The following is a 13,972-nucleotide window of genomic DNA, read 5'->3' as shown; positions in this document are numbered from 1 at the left end:
CTCCAGGAGCAGCAGGAGCATGTGGTGATAGCAGCAGGTACCGCCACAGTCGCCCCGCCCCGCCCGGAACGGCCAAGTCGGCTTGGGTGTGGCTGGACCGGAAAGTCCCCTTCGTCATCTACTCACTCGCTCTCTCCTGCAGGCCGCCATCATTCTGGTTCAACCTCCCAGCATCTCCCGAATATCCGCCTCCCTCCATATTCAGGCTTCCCAACTTCCTCCATCGGCTTTCTTCCGCTTTACTCCTTCTCGCTTCCATCCGCGCTGGAATTACCCACCTACAACTCTGTCCCTCACCGCTTTGATCTCGACTGTCTTTCATCATGGCTTCCAGAGCCGCAGCAGGCGCCCGCCCCGGTGCTCGATTTGCTCAGTTCAAACTGGTCTTGCTTGGTAAGTGTGGTCTCCTGTGGTGTTATCGCTCCCTCCGGTTTTCTGTGATGATTAACGCTGACCCGTTTCCCCCTGTTTATTAGGAGAGTCGGCTGTTGGAAAGGTCAGCATGTGGATTCCGTTGATGATCTGACGGTCGCTGACTTCAGAACGTTTTCTACAGAGTTCGCTGGTCCTCCGATTTGTCAAGGTAAGTCTCTTCTATCATGGATACCCTCCGCCCGTTTCGATGGTCCACGCCTAACCAGCGTCTCTGAATAGGATCAATTTGATGACTACCGAGAGTCGACGATCGGCGCCGCCTTCCTGACGCAAACCATTTCCTTGGATGAAAGTACGACAGTCAAGTTTGAAATATGGGATACCGCCGGCCAGGAAAGATACAAATCTTTGGCCCCCATGTACTACAGAAACGCGAACTGCGCCGTCGTCGTCTACGATATCACACAAGCTGTATACCCTCCCGATCCTCCTTCCCCCGTCCCTTTCCATCTCGTGTATCGCAGCTCGCTAACCAGACAATCGGAAAAACAGTCGTCTCTTGATAAGGCCAAGTCATGGGTGAAGGAGCTGCAACGCCAAGCAAACGAGAACATCGTGATCGCCCTCGCCGGTAACAAGCTGGATCTGGTCACGGAGAGCCCGGATAAGAGAGCCATCCCCACGGCCGACGCCGAGGCTTATGCCCGCGAAGCCGGTCTGCTCTTTTTCGAAACCTCCGCCAAGTCCTCTACGAATGTGCGTGAGCTGTTTACCGCGATCGCGAAAAAACTACCTCTTGACCAGGCTGGTCCCCGTAACATGAGGACCACCCCCCGTCCTGGAGTGGACTTGCGCCCAGAAGCTCCCGGGACCCAGGGTGCCGGATCTTGTAATTGCTAAATCAGTCACTCTAGCTGAACTTCGCGGTCGTCTTTGCTTTGGCCCCTTCTGCGTCTGCATTAGTCTCTCTTTATCAGGTTGTTTCTAGATATGGAAGGTGCAAGTTGTCTGGCTTGAATGCGAGCCCTCCTGTCTGGTGATTTCTTGACACCATTGAGAACGATCCATCAGGAATGTCTCGTTCGATAGTGTGATGGGCTCCCACCGACCACCCATCAGGCCATGTTGACCATTCTGGGCGTCCTCCTATTGTTCATCAGCGTGGAACACTATCTATGGTCACACCCACCACTATATTCATCTTGCTGCCCTTCTTCATCAATCAGTTCCTCAGGTGACCGTTCTATGGTGTACAGGATGACCGGATATTGTGCAGGTTCTCGTTGGATCTCCTTTTTTTTCTTAGACATTATGCAGCAGGGCTGTACCTGCGAGTTGTTCTCTCCTATGTTTCTATCTCTGTTTTTTATTTTCTTTATCTGTTCGTGGCGTCCGTATCCAATTGCTTTTCTCTCCGGGCTGAATTTATGTTAATTGTTCTATAATATCCTTGGTTCTGGGATCCTGAATTCAACCGTATGACATGCTTATATAATAATATTAATTTGTTCCATCACCGTAGAATCGTTCAATTTCAATAATTCCATTTGAAGTGCTTCTAGTACGATGTGTATGCCCGCCACGGAGCGAGACGAATCTGAGGGACAATGATATTACAGTGTAGAACAACAGGAACGGCCGGATTCGGCAGTCGGGATGAACCACTCCCGCAGTACCAGCCACGTGTGGCGGTGCAGCATCGGAGCGGATCGTAAAAGCATCCCAACTCACTTCCGGCCCGCGTTTTCTCTCTCTCCCCCAACACCACCACCTCCTCACCCGCTCTCAGCGCTTCCTTTTACACTGGTGCGGCCCGTCATGCTGCGCTCTTCCTTTTCACAGGGACGGCAGTTGCTGTTGTCCTCCGCTCGCCAGCGAGCAGCCTCTCAATGGCTGACCAAAGCCGGGGCTAGCAGCCGACTCTCGGGTCAGGTATGAAGTCGACACACCTGAGATGCTCCTCTAGCCACAGTAACTGACTTTTGTTCGATATCATGTAGCGATTCTTCGCCGATGTGAAGCCCACTCCTGCCACTCCATCCTCTGATTCCGTTGTCCCCCCCGAAACCGCGCCCAAGCCGTCGCCCAGTGAGCAGCAAGGTACGACAGGTCTTTCGTCAATTATGGTCTTCTATCACCGGACCCAATGCTAAGCCAATTCCAGGTTCTCAGACGCCTCCCCCTCCTCCACCCCCCGCCTCAGTCCCTAAGACTGGCCGTTTCCGCCGTTTCCTGCTCTACCTGCTCCTCACCTCTGGTCTTGCCTACGGTGGGGGTGTTTTCCTCGCCCTGAAGTTCGACAACTTCCACGATTTCTTCACCGAGTACATCCCCTACGGTGAGGAGGCGGTTCTGTACTTCGAGGAGCGTGATTTCTACCGCCGCTTCCCGAACACCTTGAAATCGCATAACCCGTTCCGCGCTACTCCTCCGGAAGAGGGCAACAAAGTCACGATTCCCGGCAAGAGCGGACTCTCTTCCAAGATTGCAGAGGAAGATGCTGGAGCCGACCTTTCCCAGAAGGGTCCTCACATGAGCGCTACTGGACGGAAGCAGGGTGACGAGGCGCAGATCAAGACTGCTGCTGTGGAGCCCGAGAAGAAGACTGCTGCTGTTCAGAAGGCGAAGGCCGACAAGGCCGTCAAGGACCAGGGATCCAAGCGTGCGGAGAAGAAGGCCGATGAAGCCAAGCAATCGGCCGTGACGCCCCTAGAGTTTGCGCAAGTAAACGAAGGTGACGAGGCCATTGTCCAGGAGCTGGTCAAGACTTTCAACGACATAATCACCGTCATTAGTGCGGATGAAGCGGCTGGAAAGTACACTGGTCCCGTCCAGAAGGCCAAGGAAGAACTCCAGAAGATTGGCGAGAAGATCATCGCTGTCCGGGAGGAAGCCCGCCGCGCTGCTCAAAACGAGATCAAGCAGGCCCACGAGACCTTCGACGAGTCGGCCCGTGAGCTCATCCGCCGGTTTGAGGAAGCCCGCGCTGCGGACGCCGCTCAGTACCGCGAGGAGTTCGAAATGGAGCGCGAGAAGCTAGCCATTGCCTACCAGGATAAGATCAAGACGGAATTGCTCCGGGCCCAAGAAGTTGCCGAACAGCGTCTTCGCAACGAGTTGGTTGAGCAGGCCATTGAGCTCAACCGCAAGTACCTGCACGAAGTGAAGGACTTGGTTGAGCGGGAGCGCGAGGGCCGTCTGAGCAAGCTGAACGAGCTGACTTCCAACGTCAGCGAGCTGGAGAAGCTCACCACTGGCTGGAGAGACGTGATTGACACCAACCTCAAGACTCAGCAGCTCCAGGTTGCCGTGGATGCCGTTCGCTCTGTCCTCGAGCGTTCTGCCGTTCCCCGGCCGTTTGTCCGTGAGCTTGTTGCCGTCAAGGAGCTTGCCGGCGATGACCCGGTCGTCGAGGCTGCAATTGCTTCCATTAACCCCACCGCCTACCAGCGCGGCATCCCCTCGACTGCTCAGGTCATCGAGCGGTTCCGCCGCGTGGCGGATGAGGTGCGCAAGGCCAGCCTTCTTCCTGAAGACGCTGGTATTGCCAGCCACGCCGCCAGTCTCGTTTTGAGCAAGGTTATGTTCAAGAAGGACGCTGTTGCCGGCAGCGACGATGTTGAGAGTGTCCTTGTGCGTACGGAGAACCTGTTGGAAGAAGGCAACATTGACGCTGCCGCTCGGGAAATGAACAGCCTTAAGGGGTGGGCGAAGATCCTGAGCAAGGATTGGCTTGCTGAAGTCCGCCGTGTCCTTGAAGTGAAGCAGGCTCTTGAGGTAAGATCCGTTCTGTTGACTGTTACTGAGCGTCTCTGGCTAACCCGGTTGCTTGTAGGTGATTGAGACCGAGGCTCGCCTTCAGTGCCTGAGAGTCGAGTAATCGCTTTATGTACGGAGTTTCCTTCTTTGCGTGTCATTTGCCTTGTCTACAGGCCTTGTATCTCTAGTTGTTCGCCTGTGTCGTTAGACTCAATGCTAGAAATTTTCCTTTGTCTGCGTTTGTGTATATCTATTTTGGGGGATATATGAAAATGGCCCAGAAGCTTCCTCTGGCCTCCGCAATGCAACGTCTTCTATTCCAAACCAATGAGCAGGACGCAGTAGTGCGGCCTTAACTTCCTACATGTACCGCGTAGGCTGCCGGTCAACGTGAATTCCCCGACGGTGTTTGTCTTGTTTGCCTCCGCACGTGCATGGCGCATGATGCATCGGACCATCAAGACCGCAGATTCGCAGTAACGGCCGCATTTCTTCCCTTTCCCCTTGCACACACTCCTTTCTACTTTGTGCAAGCGCTCTCCCTACCATGACAAAACTATAGCGTACCATCTACGGCTCCTCATGGTTTCTCCCATCCCCGACAAATACCCCTATCCCTCAGGGCGGAACGGAAGACGGCCGCTTTAATGTCGCAACGCACCGCCGCACCACCGACACCCCCAGATTCAATGTCCGGGGCGAGCGAGGGGCCCCGAAGATCCGCTACTCTATCTGAGGCGCGAAATATTGGACTGAGTGACCGGTTGGATGGGACAAAAGCCCCCCAGATGAGCGAAGAACGGGCCAGTGGTGAGCTGGAGGGCAGTACGCTGGGAAGCAGCTCCCGCGATGGCGATCGAAGCCGGACATTCCGAAGAACGCAAGGCTCCGGTGGGTTTTTGCTCGATTCCACACTGCTCCCTCGGTCAAAGAGCCTTCGACAGAGTGAGCATCGGCCTCGTCGCTCGGACTCGGATCGCAAAGAGAAGCGCGAACGCCCGGAGTCCGAAATCGTGGTGCCCAAGAAGCGATCCCGTTTCCCCTGGAGCCGTCGGAAAGAACCAAGGGAGACTGTGGTGGAATCACCAAAGGCGTCTTCATCTGTGGCGTCAGAGGGCGATGTCTCCCATGCAATTGCAGAACCGTCGCAGGCGCAACAGGATGCAGCTTCCTCGGTGCCACAAGCGACGGCTGGCCCCCCCATCGGGCTGGACAGGGATTCCCTTCAGATCGTGAATCTTGCGTTGAATTTGAGCGAATCTAGAAAGATGGGCAGTCTTGTTCGGTCAAATTCTAATCGTCTCTCAAGCGGGAGGTGGGCTTCTGCTAGTGCCACACACCCTGACGGCCAGGCATCTATCATGGGTGGTTTCGGTGCGGATAGTGCCCATTCACACCGCAGTTTTACGCAACCACTGGCTGATGATCGTATGAGGGGGCTGGCACCCCAATACGCTCTGGCACAGAACACCCCATCCTCGGTATTACCGTTATTACCTCGCTCTGTTGATGTCAACGCTTTGCCTTATGGGTTCTCGGATAGTACCCTGGCTCGAGCAGATCGGGCAAGGCGACACTTTGAGCTCTTCACAGAATACTTGCGGTTACTACCGTCTCTTCCGCCCCTTCAGACCGCTGACGTGGAGTCTGTTGCTGACGCACGATCAACCGACAGTCAGCGTTTATCAGGCCGTGCTTACAACCCGCTGCAGTCCATTCGCAACAGGAAGGTCAGGTTTCGGGAACGTTGCCCAATTGATGCGGAATCCCAAGGATGGTATGATGTGGAGAGGGTACGAGAATGGGTCGATTCTGTTGAAGTGCAGTACAGTGGCCAAACTCACAGTCCTTTCGAGTGCCTGAACCTTCCGCAATACAAAAAAGAAGGCAACGATGCTTCGCACGATGGACCCTATGAAGAGGAATTATTTGCCGCGTCGCCTCCTTCAAGCTTGAGACGGGCCAGCCGAGCGAGCAGCGTCAAGGCCCGCCGCCCGCGGTCAGACTGGCTGATCTCTCCAGCCGAACTAATCGCCGATGCAGCGTGGTTGGAAGAAGGCTTGAACAAGAGTAAAGCCGTTGACAAGGATGGGAACAGCCTGTACCCGGATCCTACGGCATTATTCTCTTCCGATGCTAATCTGGAGCCTCCCAGCATCCAAGAAGAAACGCGGACCGGTCGGCACTCTGTCAACACGGACCGCCCTGCTTCTAGCACCTCTTTAGCTGATGGGCATCCTGGGTTGTCCGCTGAATTCAAGCCCATTGGTCGTGGGAGACAGCGACACAGATTACAAAGTCCCACCCGCCTCATTAACAGTCGAAATGCTTCGGATATTGATACCGGCTCTGGTCGTCATAGATTTGGAAGATCCCGGAGTTCGTCTAGCGGCTCTGACTTGGCAACCAACGATAAAGCGTATTGGAATACAGACTTAGACCATGCTAAGTCACCTCGAAGGTCAATGTCGCCAAGACGAACGGGGCCAATGCCCACCGAAACTCCATCCTCCAGGCCATACCAGTCACGGAGGTCTGGAGGACGAACAAGACGTGATGACAAGAGCTCCGTTTCATCGGTGCCCAGCTTAGACGATCGATATGATCCGCTGACATCTCTGGCGCATAAAGAAACCAGGGATTCGCACACACCCGCTCCAGTTGGTTACTTCCCGAGCATTGCATCCAATCTCTCCTCGCCATCAAGCCGTTCGCCATCCCCCTCGAAACGGATGTTTTCACGAGCGATCGTCTCTCGTCGAGATCGGAGTAAAAGCGACCCCAGAGCCGGGGATCCGGTTGGAGACAGGACAGTCGAGTCCGAGTTCTTGCATAAGAACGGGATGCCATCTCATCCGGATCCCATCTCCAAGACGGGAAGACTTGAGCCTAGCCCGATTCCAGATCGGGTTTCTCCTGCTTATCTGGAAGAACGTAATAGACCACAAGGCCATACACGAAAGGGCTCGATACAACAGGAGTCCAAGCTACGGGGGATCTTTAAGGGCCCTGGAAAGATTGCTGAGAAGGTTGGAAATGAAGTATCGAAGATGGGGGGTCTTATCTTGAAGAAAGATCATGTGGCACATTCGAGACAGTCGTCTTTTGCAACAAGCTTGGCCTCGGACGATGACCATGTTACTCATGGAGCCGATATGCCTAGGGAGGATAAAAAGCCGGACAACCAGGTTCCCTCTCTGCGTTTACCCCCGACCTCAGAAGAGGCAATCCCGCCGGCTGGTAAAGATATGGACCCAGCAGAAGCCAAGTATATGTCGCCGTCGCCTTCCCCATTCGCATCTCCGTCACGACAAGGGGACAACTCCGAGGAAGGGAAAGTATCCAACCTGGAGAGTCCTTCCAGACCGGGAAAGACTCTACCAATGGATGGCATAAGAAAGGCGCAGAAAAAAGAGGGGCTCGCCCCAACTTCTAATATAAACAGGCTGGATGTCCATCCGGCGATGGTCAAGCCGGACAGCGGTCTTGGTTTCGGGCCTGAGCTTCAAACCGTTCGCGAACAAATCAAGCGGGGCCAGATCAAGGATCCAACGGTGCCTTACAGTCTTACACGCCCCCCTGTCACTGGGCTCGCACAAGCAAAAGCCTCACACAGCCCTGCACCGAGGAACAGAGACCGAGATCTTACCCCTCAGGGACAGCCGAGAAGCTGGAGCATCTCGGAACGCAGTATCGCGGCTTCGACTAGTTCTGGCATCCCGGGCAAGCGAGAAGTTGAACGATCTCGAGCTCTCCTTCTCTCTTCGGGTATCAAAGCACGGGAGATCGCTCGCAGGTCGGAGAGCGTACGGAGTCCGCCACCGGAATTCCTTCGAAGAGCGTGTGGGCCTAACGCCCCAAACCCAACAGTCCCTCGACTACGTGAATACGATGTGGCCGTGGATAATCTGCTGAAACATTTCGAGCAGTCGCATGAGCGATTCCAGAAGTCGATGAGCAACTATCCTGGGACAAATCTAGACTCGTTGAAATCCCAATTGTCCATGCTGGAAGCCTTGGTCAACAACTCGCTGAACCCGCGTGTTCGAGCAGCGGCAGATGATGCAGAGAATCTAAGCGTTCAGCTGAACACGACGAGTACTCTTGCCGTCAAGCAGCTCAGTGATACGCTTGATAAGGGTATACGCAAGCGTCATCGTCGGCTACGATGGATTCGTCGGACGGGATTTGTCATGCTGGAATGGGCACTTGTCGGAGTGCTCTGGTGGGTATGGCTGATTGTGATGATCTTCAAGGGCTTCCGTGGAGTTCTCCGCGGGGTGATCTCCGGCGTCAAATGGGTTCTATGGCTTTAATGGCCATTCACGATTTCATGAAAACATTATATTCTCGTTTGACTCGTATATACCCTATCCGAAGTTTCTTCTGCCTGTGTTTGTAGTAGTTAATGCCTGGTGTGCTTAACGACATAGTGGTATACTATTAGCCAACCGAACAATCTCTTCTTGCTCGCCATGGTTCTTTGTTTGAGAGGGCGTTATCCGCTATCAAGGCTTTGTGCCGGACAATATAACAAAGGTGCCTCGTTCTTTGAAGCCCGGTATAGATGTAAGAATGTATCCACAATCCTCCTGGTAAATCCCTTTATGTCCAATAATGAGAGTTACCGCAGCACCTTGGCTTTGTCTATAGCAATATATAACCCCCGCTGCTTTTGACGCCTTACAACCACTCTCGTTCCTGGCTACCTCACTCTGTAGCGCCAAGGATCAGGTTGGGTACAACTCTGAAAATGACACAAGCTAACCAAGGAGCACGGCGTTCCTCTCGCTTTAGCCTTAGGGCACTTGTCCTAGCTACCGGGCTAACTGGGTCAATTGCTGTCAGGGGCAGACAACTAGAACGCCGACAGACCATCGATGTACCAGAATCAGAGCCGACGTTAAAGCGGTCCAATGCCATCGTCCGACGGGGTAGGAACGCACCAGCTGACGGTTCACGGAGAACCGATATTGCTAACACGATCACCCAAGGCAGATGCATCAGCTTCAACTCACCACTAAGCCCGACTGTCAACGCACAGGAACTGGAAGACCGCGCACAGCCCCGTATTAATCCTCAAGTAGAGCGGCCCCAGCCGGGAAGCTCCCACGTTGGGGTATCTCCACATGATCTAACTGGCAATACTCAGATCCTCGATCTCCCATTTCGCCCACGCCACGGTGCGCCTGCACCCGAACTCAATGGCCAACTCTACGATGTACACCATCCGGCGAATCCAGCCCTTCCCCACGAATCGACACGCAGCCAAGGTCCTACGAACGACACCCCCGTAGACTGGGACCTGGTCCGCCGACTGCCACAATTACTCGCGACCTGGGCGCAGGAGGGCAAATCGGCCAGCTCCATCGGGCGACTCCTCCACGAACACGCCTACGGCCAGGACCGGTCCCTCGTGAACCTGGTCACTATCATGGTGAACCAGCAGCGGCCGTACCATGAGATCGGACGTTCCGTGCTGCGGAACCTCGATCTTCGCAATGACCGTGGGAACCCGCTATATCTTGACGTGCCGGTAGGAGACCCATCGCTGATCCCGAGTTCTTCTAGGGCGCAGCTTTCGCTATCGACTCCGTATGGAACGGATGACTGTTCGGGAACGGAGAATGGAGGTGACCCCAGTGCGGAGATGTGTGAGTCTCCGCTGTCGTACGAGCATCCGGATACGTTGGGCCCGCGCATGATTTGTCCTAAGCCGACCCGTGCGAGCCAGGTGCGGTGGCCGTTCTTTGAGGATGAGGAGAGCTTGGAGGCTTTCCTTGCTGGTGCGGAGGATGACGAGGAGGCGGAGAACATTGGGGAAGACCTTCGCGAAGTGCGTTCTCGGTCGTTGGTCGCCCCGACACCGTACCATCCGCCCAGAGGCAGGCGGCCGAGGTACGTTGTGCCGGAGTGTATCCCGTATTCTTGTGCTGCTTCTATCCATGATCCGGATTCCGATAGAGCGGTCTGATTGTCGACAGGCAGGTCTGGGATTTATTCTTTGGCATAGTCAGGATATTCTGGCGTCTGGTTTGTATGAAGCGAGCATATTGCATCTATAGAGACATTTTCGAAAGCGTTCAGACCTGCACCTAAATGCTGTAGAATCCCCATCCCTATGGACAAAAGTAAAGGCTAGTATATCAATTTTGGAATATGTACATCAGCACGCTATGTAGAAGTCCATTAAACCAACTTGGTGGTCAACTTGCCCGTGTTCGAACCCTCAAAGAGCTTCATCCACACCTGGGGAATCTCCTCAAACTTGGCCTCAACCACCGTCTCCAGGGAGTCGTCAATGACAATCTTACCGTCCTTCCATGCCTGCACGAGGATGCCCATGACTTCCGCCGCCTTGTGGATGTAGTCCAGGACAATGAAGCCGTGGATGTGTATGCGGTTCGAGACGACCTCCTGTGGCATGTCAGTTCAACTGTAACCAACCCAGATAACAAATGCACTTACGAAGAAGTTCTTCAGCCCAATGGGGTTGGAGTGGTTGTTATAGTTGGAGATGGTGCCACTGTCACCGTCAGTGACCGCCTTTTTTCCCCTAAGTTTTCGCGTACTTACCAGGCTGCAATGCGTCCATGACGCTTCATGCGAGTCAACATGAAATCGAGGATGTTCCCACCAACGTTATCTGTCTTCAATCAGCAACGACCCACATCCACCAGACACAATAAACGGAAATACGCACCATAGTACACCTCCACAAAGCCAGGCGTCTCGCGGGTGAGATCCTGCTCGAACGTCGGGGCACGGTAGTTCACACAGACATCAGCACCCAGCTTCTCGACCCAGCGACACTTCTCCTCCGAGCCGGCGATCCCGATCACCCGCTTACAGCCCAGGATCTTCTTCGCGATCTGCACGACCATGCTACCGGTGGCGCCAGCAGCGCCGCTGACCACGACGGTATCATCGGCAGTGGTCTTGACCACCTCCGTGATACCGTAGTACGCAGTCAGACCGGTGAAGCCGAAGGCTCCGAGGAAATGACTCAGACTGACGCCGGGCAGCGGAGTGATGGGCTGACAGGAGGCGATCTCCTGGACAGAGAACTCGGTCCAGTCGGACTTGGCCAGCACAATGGACCCGACGGGGAGAGCCGCGGGATCGCCGGACTCGACGACTTCGGAAAGTGCGTTGCTGCCCATGGGCTGGCCCTCGGGGATCGGGGGGAGGTACATGCGCTCCGGGACGGCATTGGGGTTAATCCAGGTGCGCTGGGCGGGATCATTGGAGAGCCAGATGGTTTTGAGGAGGGCTTGCGAGGCCGTTGGCTTAGAAAGAGGTGCAGTAACGAGCTTGAAGGTGACGGCGTTGTCGTCGCCCTTCAGGACCGGGAGGTCCATGGGCTTCTTGTTGAGGATCCACTGGCGAGCTTCGGAGGGCATAGTGGCGGTGAGGAGGGATTGGATCTTTTCTACGGAGTTTTCTAGCGTGAAACTACTGGGGCGTGTCTCCTTTTAAGATGGCAGCAATGGAGGCAAAGGGGATTGGGCTGATTTGTAAGATTGTGAGCGTTGAAGCTGGGCACGGTCGATCATTGGAGAAGATGGAGTTCACCGGACGCGATGGATCAGACCCCACTTGGTGATTACCGCGGAACGGCACGGGAACTGACTCTGTGTGTTGGATTGAGGTGTATAGATTGTTGCGGACGAACGAATCTTGAGGTACGTGATGTGGGAGATAGAGCAGAACGGCTAGATATGAATTTGTTTGTGATATACGGAAAGAGCTATAAATCATGTATTGAACGGTTGGCCCGTAGGCAGAGAGCACGAGATGGGCATACGGTTCTCTAGCGAAAGGGTAAAGCGTACGTAGTGTGTCTACTGCGAGAAGATATCTACAAGACTCGAAGAGATGGAGTTCATAAGTGTCAATAACTAAATGCATGAGATTAAGTTAGGGTTATGCAACTCTATTTTGGCATGCCTGAGGCAGAGCCCGATCACATTAGGACTAGCGTGGATTGGGACGTACAGAAACCAGGTAATTAGAACAGCGGTGTAGCTGTATTATCCACCGCTTCATTAGAAAATATTCCGGCCACATCTCCTTGCAGGAAGGAGACTCAAGTCAGCCCCTTCGCCGAGAATCCGAGAAAAGTTATTCATATTAATGATCATGCATTTGTGAATCAGAACACCATTAATCCCACACGTACACTTTTCTACGCGAAGATCTCGCATTCTACCTCGTCCCTACCTCCACAATGGACCTACGTATCTATAATAGAGCCAGAAAATATCCCCGCAACTGACTTGTACGCGGATGTTCCACTTTACGGCCAGTATTGCCCGAAACGGGAGATTTTTATGTTAATCCAGAGCACGCTGGCTCCCAATCTTCGGACTGAATGCGATACTAGGAGTTAGTAGTTAATCTCTGCGCATACCTGCAGATGACGGTGGTCGTGATATATTCGCTCTTGGGGATATTATTGTAGACCAAGCCATCTCCACGGCATACGAGAGACGGTACTATCCATTCGCTGATGCTTACGATGTTAGCGCTATCTTTATTACTAAGAATGTACTTGGAGATATTAGATTGCTAGTGCCCTATTATGCTAGCAAGGGTATTGGACACCTCTTAGTACTTTTTATTGTAGTTAGTTATCTGAAATGCTTATATTACCTTAGACCCGTAGCCGCTCAGTGCTCAGTATCAGAAAGACTCCTAGGGGGTGCTTTAAGTGTTGTATAGTAATATCTCCTATCGAGCCAAAAGTAGTTCTTTAGAGAGTAGGCGCGAATGATATTTTGACACATACTAGGTACTATTAGCCCTGGTAATGATAGGTACTGCGTTCAGTTACATATTATCCTAGATTCTAATATCCCTAGTAGTGGTCGGATCGATCTCTTAGAGAAAGACATTATTCTTACCAATACTAATACTACTTAGGACCCAGTCTTATATATAATAACTTTACCTAGTCTAATATTGTTGTTGATAACGGCAGCATTATGGGCATTATCGATTGTGAAATAGCCAGACTTTTTAGCTGGAAGACGGCTGGTGAAGTTCGCTGAAGGATTTGGACGCTTTAAAGGGAGTATTTTGTAAATGTCTCTCTAAACGAAGAGTTTCTTCAGAATACTATGTTTTGGAATGATCTTTATTATGACGGCCTTCGTGGCTGCCAGGGACAGTCGATATCCCAGAGTGTCTTATTTTAATCGGAAAACAACTACAAGATATAATTCGGTATTAGGACCCCAGGCCGAATGTCAGTGATTGGGGTCCATTATAACATGTTTGGTGCCCGGGGGAATGTCTTGCCACCCTTAAGATAGTGTTGTTGTATGATTTGAACCACACAATGCACTACCGAACCAGGAAGAATGTTGAAGTGAAACTTAATATCCCTTAGCTGGTGCATAGTAGTCACATGTACGCAGACCGTTTATTAAAATAATCCTCATAGGTACCTATGTAGGAATTGCCCATTGCAGACGCTCGATGCAACATTCAGTCAGGCCACTTCCAAGTAACTTACTAGTGGTAAACCTAAAAGGGTAAAAGATAAAGATCTCAGTTGCTCTTACCACTTCATAATACACCGGCGCAAAGGGGGAGGGAGAGGGAGGGAGAGCTCTTAGAGACTTCAAGAATGACCATTCCAGAACGCAACGGAGTATTCACAAGCATAGTATCAACCAAAAGCACCCCGCACGAGCCCGATTAACTATATCATGCTCATATATGTTATTGGGGTTTTGGGCACCCATCACATGGGGTGAAGCACTGCCCGGCTGTGGGCTCTTACCGATAAGCTGGACTGAGGTGTAGTAATCATCTCCACGTCGTATTATTT

The 13,972-nt window shown here is 52.9% G+C and overlaps 4 protein-coding genes across 4 annotated transcripts; 3 read left to right on the top strand and 1 right to left on the bottom strand.

Moving 5' to 3' along the window:
* Positions 1-125: 125 nt before the first annotated feature.
* Positions 126-1,894, top strand: BDV59DRAFT_183465 (Rab family GTPase). Its single transcript, XM_073690520.1, has 5 exons — positions 126-393; positions 477-496; positions 557-583; positions 655-846; positions 928-1,894. The coding sequence occupies exons 1-5, from the start codon at positions 324-326 to the stop codon at positions 1,273-1,275; spliced, it is 657 nt and encodes a 218-aa protein (XP_073545728.1). The 5' UTR covers positions 126-323; the 3' UTR covers positions 1,276-1,894.
* Positions 1,387-1,894, top strand: BDV59DRAFT_76100 (uncharacterized protein). Its single transcript, XM_073697051.1, has one exon. It carries the CDS (start codon positions 1,498-1,500, stop codon positions 1,807-1,809), a length of 312 nt encoding a protein of 103 aa, XP_073545727.1. The 5' UTR covers positions 1,387-1,497; the 3' UTR covers positions 1,810-1,894.
* Positions 1,895-2,193: 299 nt separating this feature from the next.
* Positions 2,194-8,450, top strand: BDV59DRAFT_194666 (MICOS complex subunit MIC60; the record flags this gene model as incomplete). The annotated part of the gene is made up of 4 exons (XM_073692438.1): positions 2,194-2,307; positions 2,376-2,475; positions 2,540-4,152; positions 4,770-8,450. The coding sequence occupies 4 exons, from the start codon at positions 2,194-2,196 to the stop codon at positions 8,448-8,450; spliced, it is 5,508 nt and encodes a 1,835-aa protein (XP_073545726.1).
* Positions 8,451-10,246: 1,796 nt separating this feature from the next.
* Positions 10,247-11,537, bottom strand: BDV59DRAFT_209329 (MDR family NADP-dependent oxidoreductase; the record flags this gene model as incomplete). The annotated part of the gene is made up of 4 exons (XM_073695378.1): positions 10,247-10,551; positions 10,603-10,660; positions 10,711-10,780; positions 10,838-11,537. 4 exons carry the CDS (start codon positions 11,535-11,537, stop codon positions 10,324-10,326), a joined length of 1,056 nt encoding a protein of 351 aa, XP_073545725.1. The 3' UTR covers positions 10,247-10,323.
* Between the last annotated feature and the right edge of the window lie 2,435 nt (positions 11,538-13,972).

Source organism: Aspergillus ambiguus (genome assembly GCF_047715705.1).
Source record: "Aspergillus ambiguus strain CBS 117.58 unplaced genomic scaffold BDV59scaffold_28, whole genome shotgun sequence".
Classification (NCBI taxonomy): domain Eukaryota; kingdom Fungi; phylum Ascomycota; class Eurotiomycetes; order Eurotiales; family Aspergillaceae; genus Aspergillus; species Aspergillus ambiguus.
The sequence above is the reverse complement of the archived record's forward strand: the minus strand, read 5'-3'. Positions and strand labels throughout refer to the sequence as shown.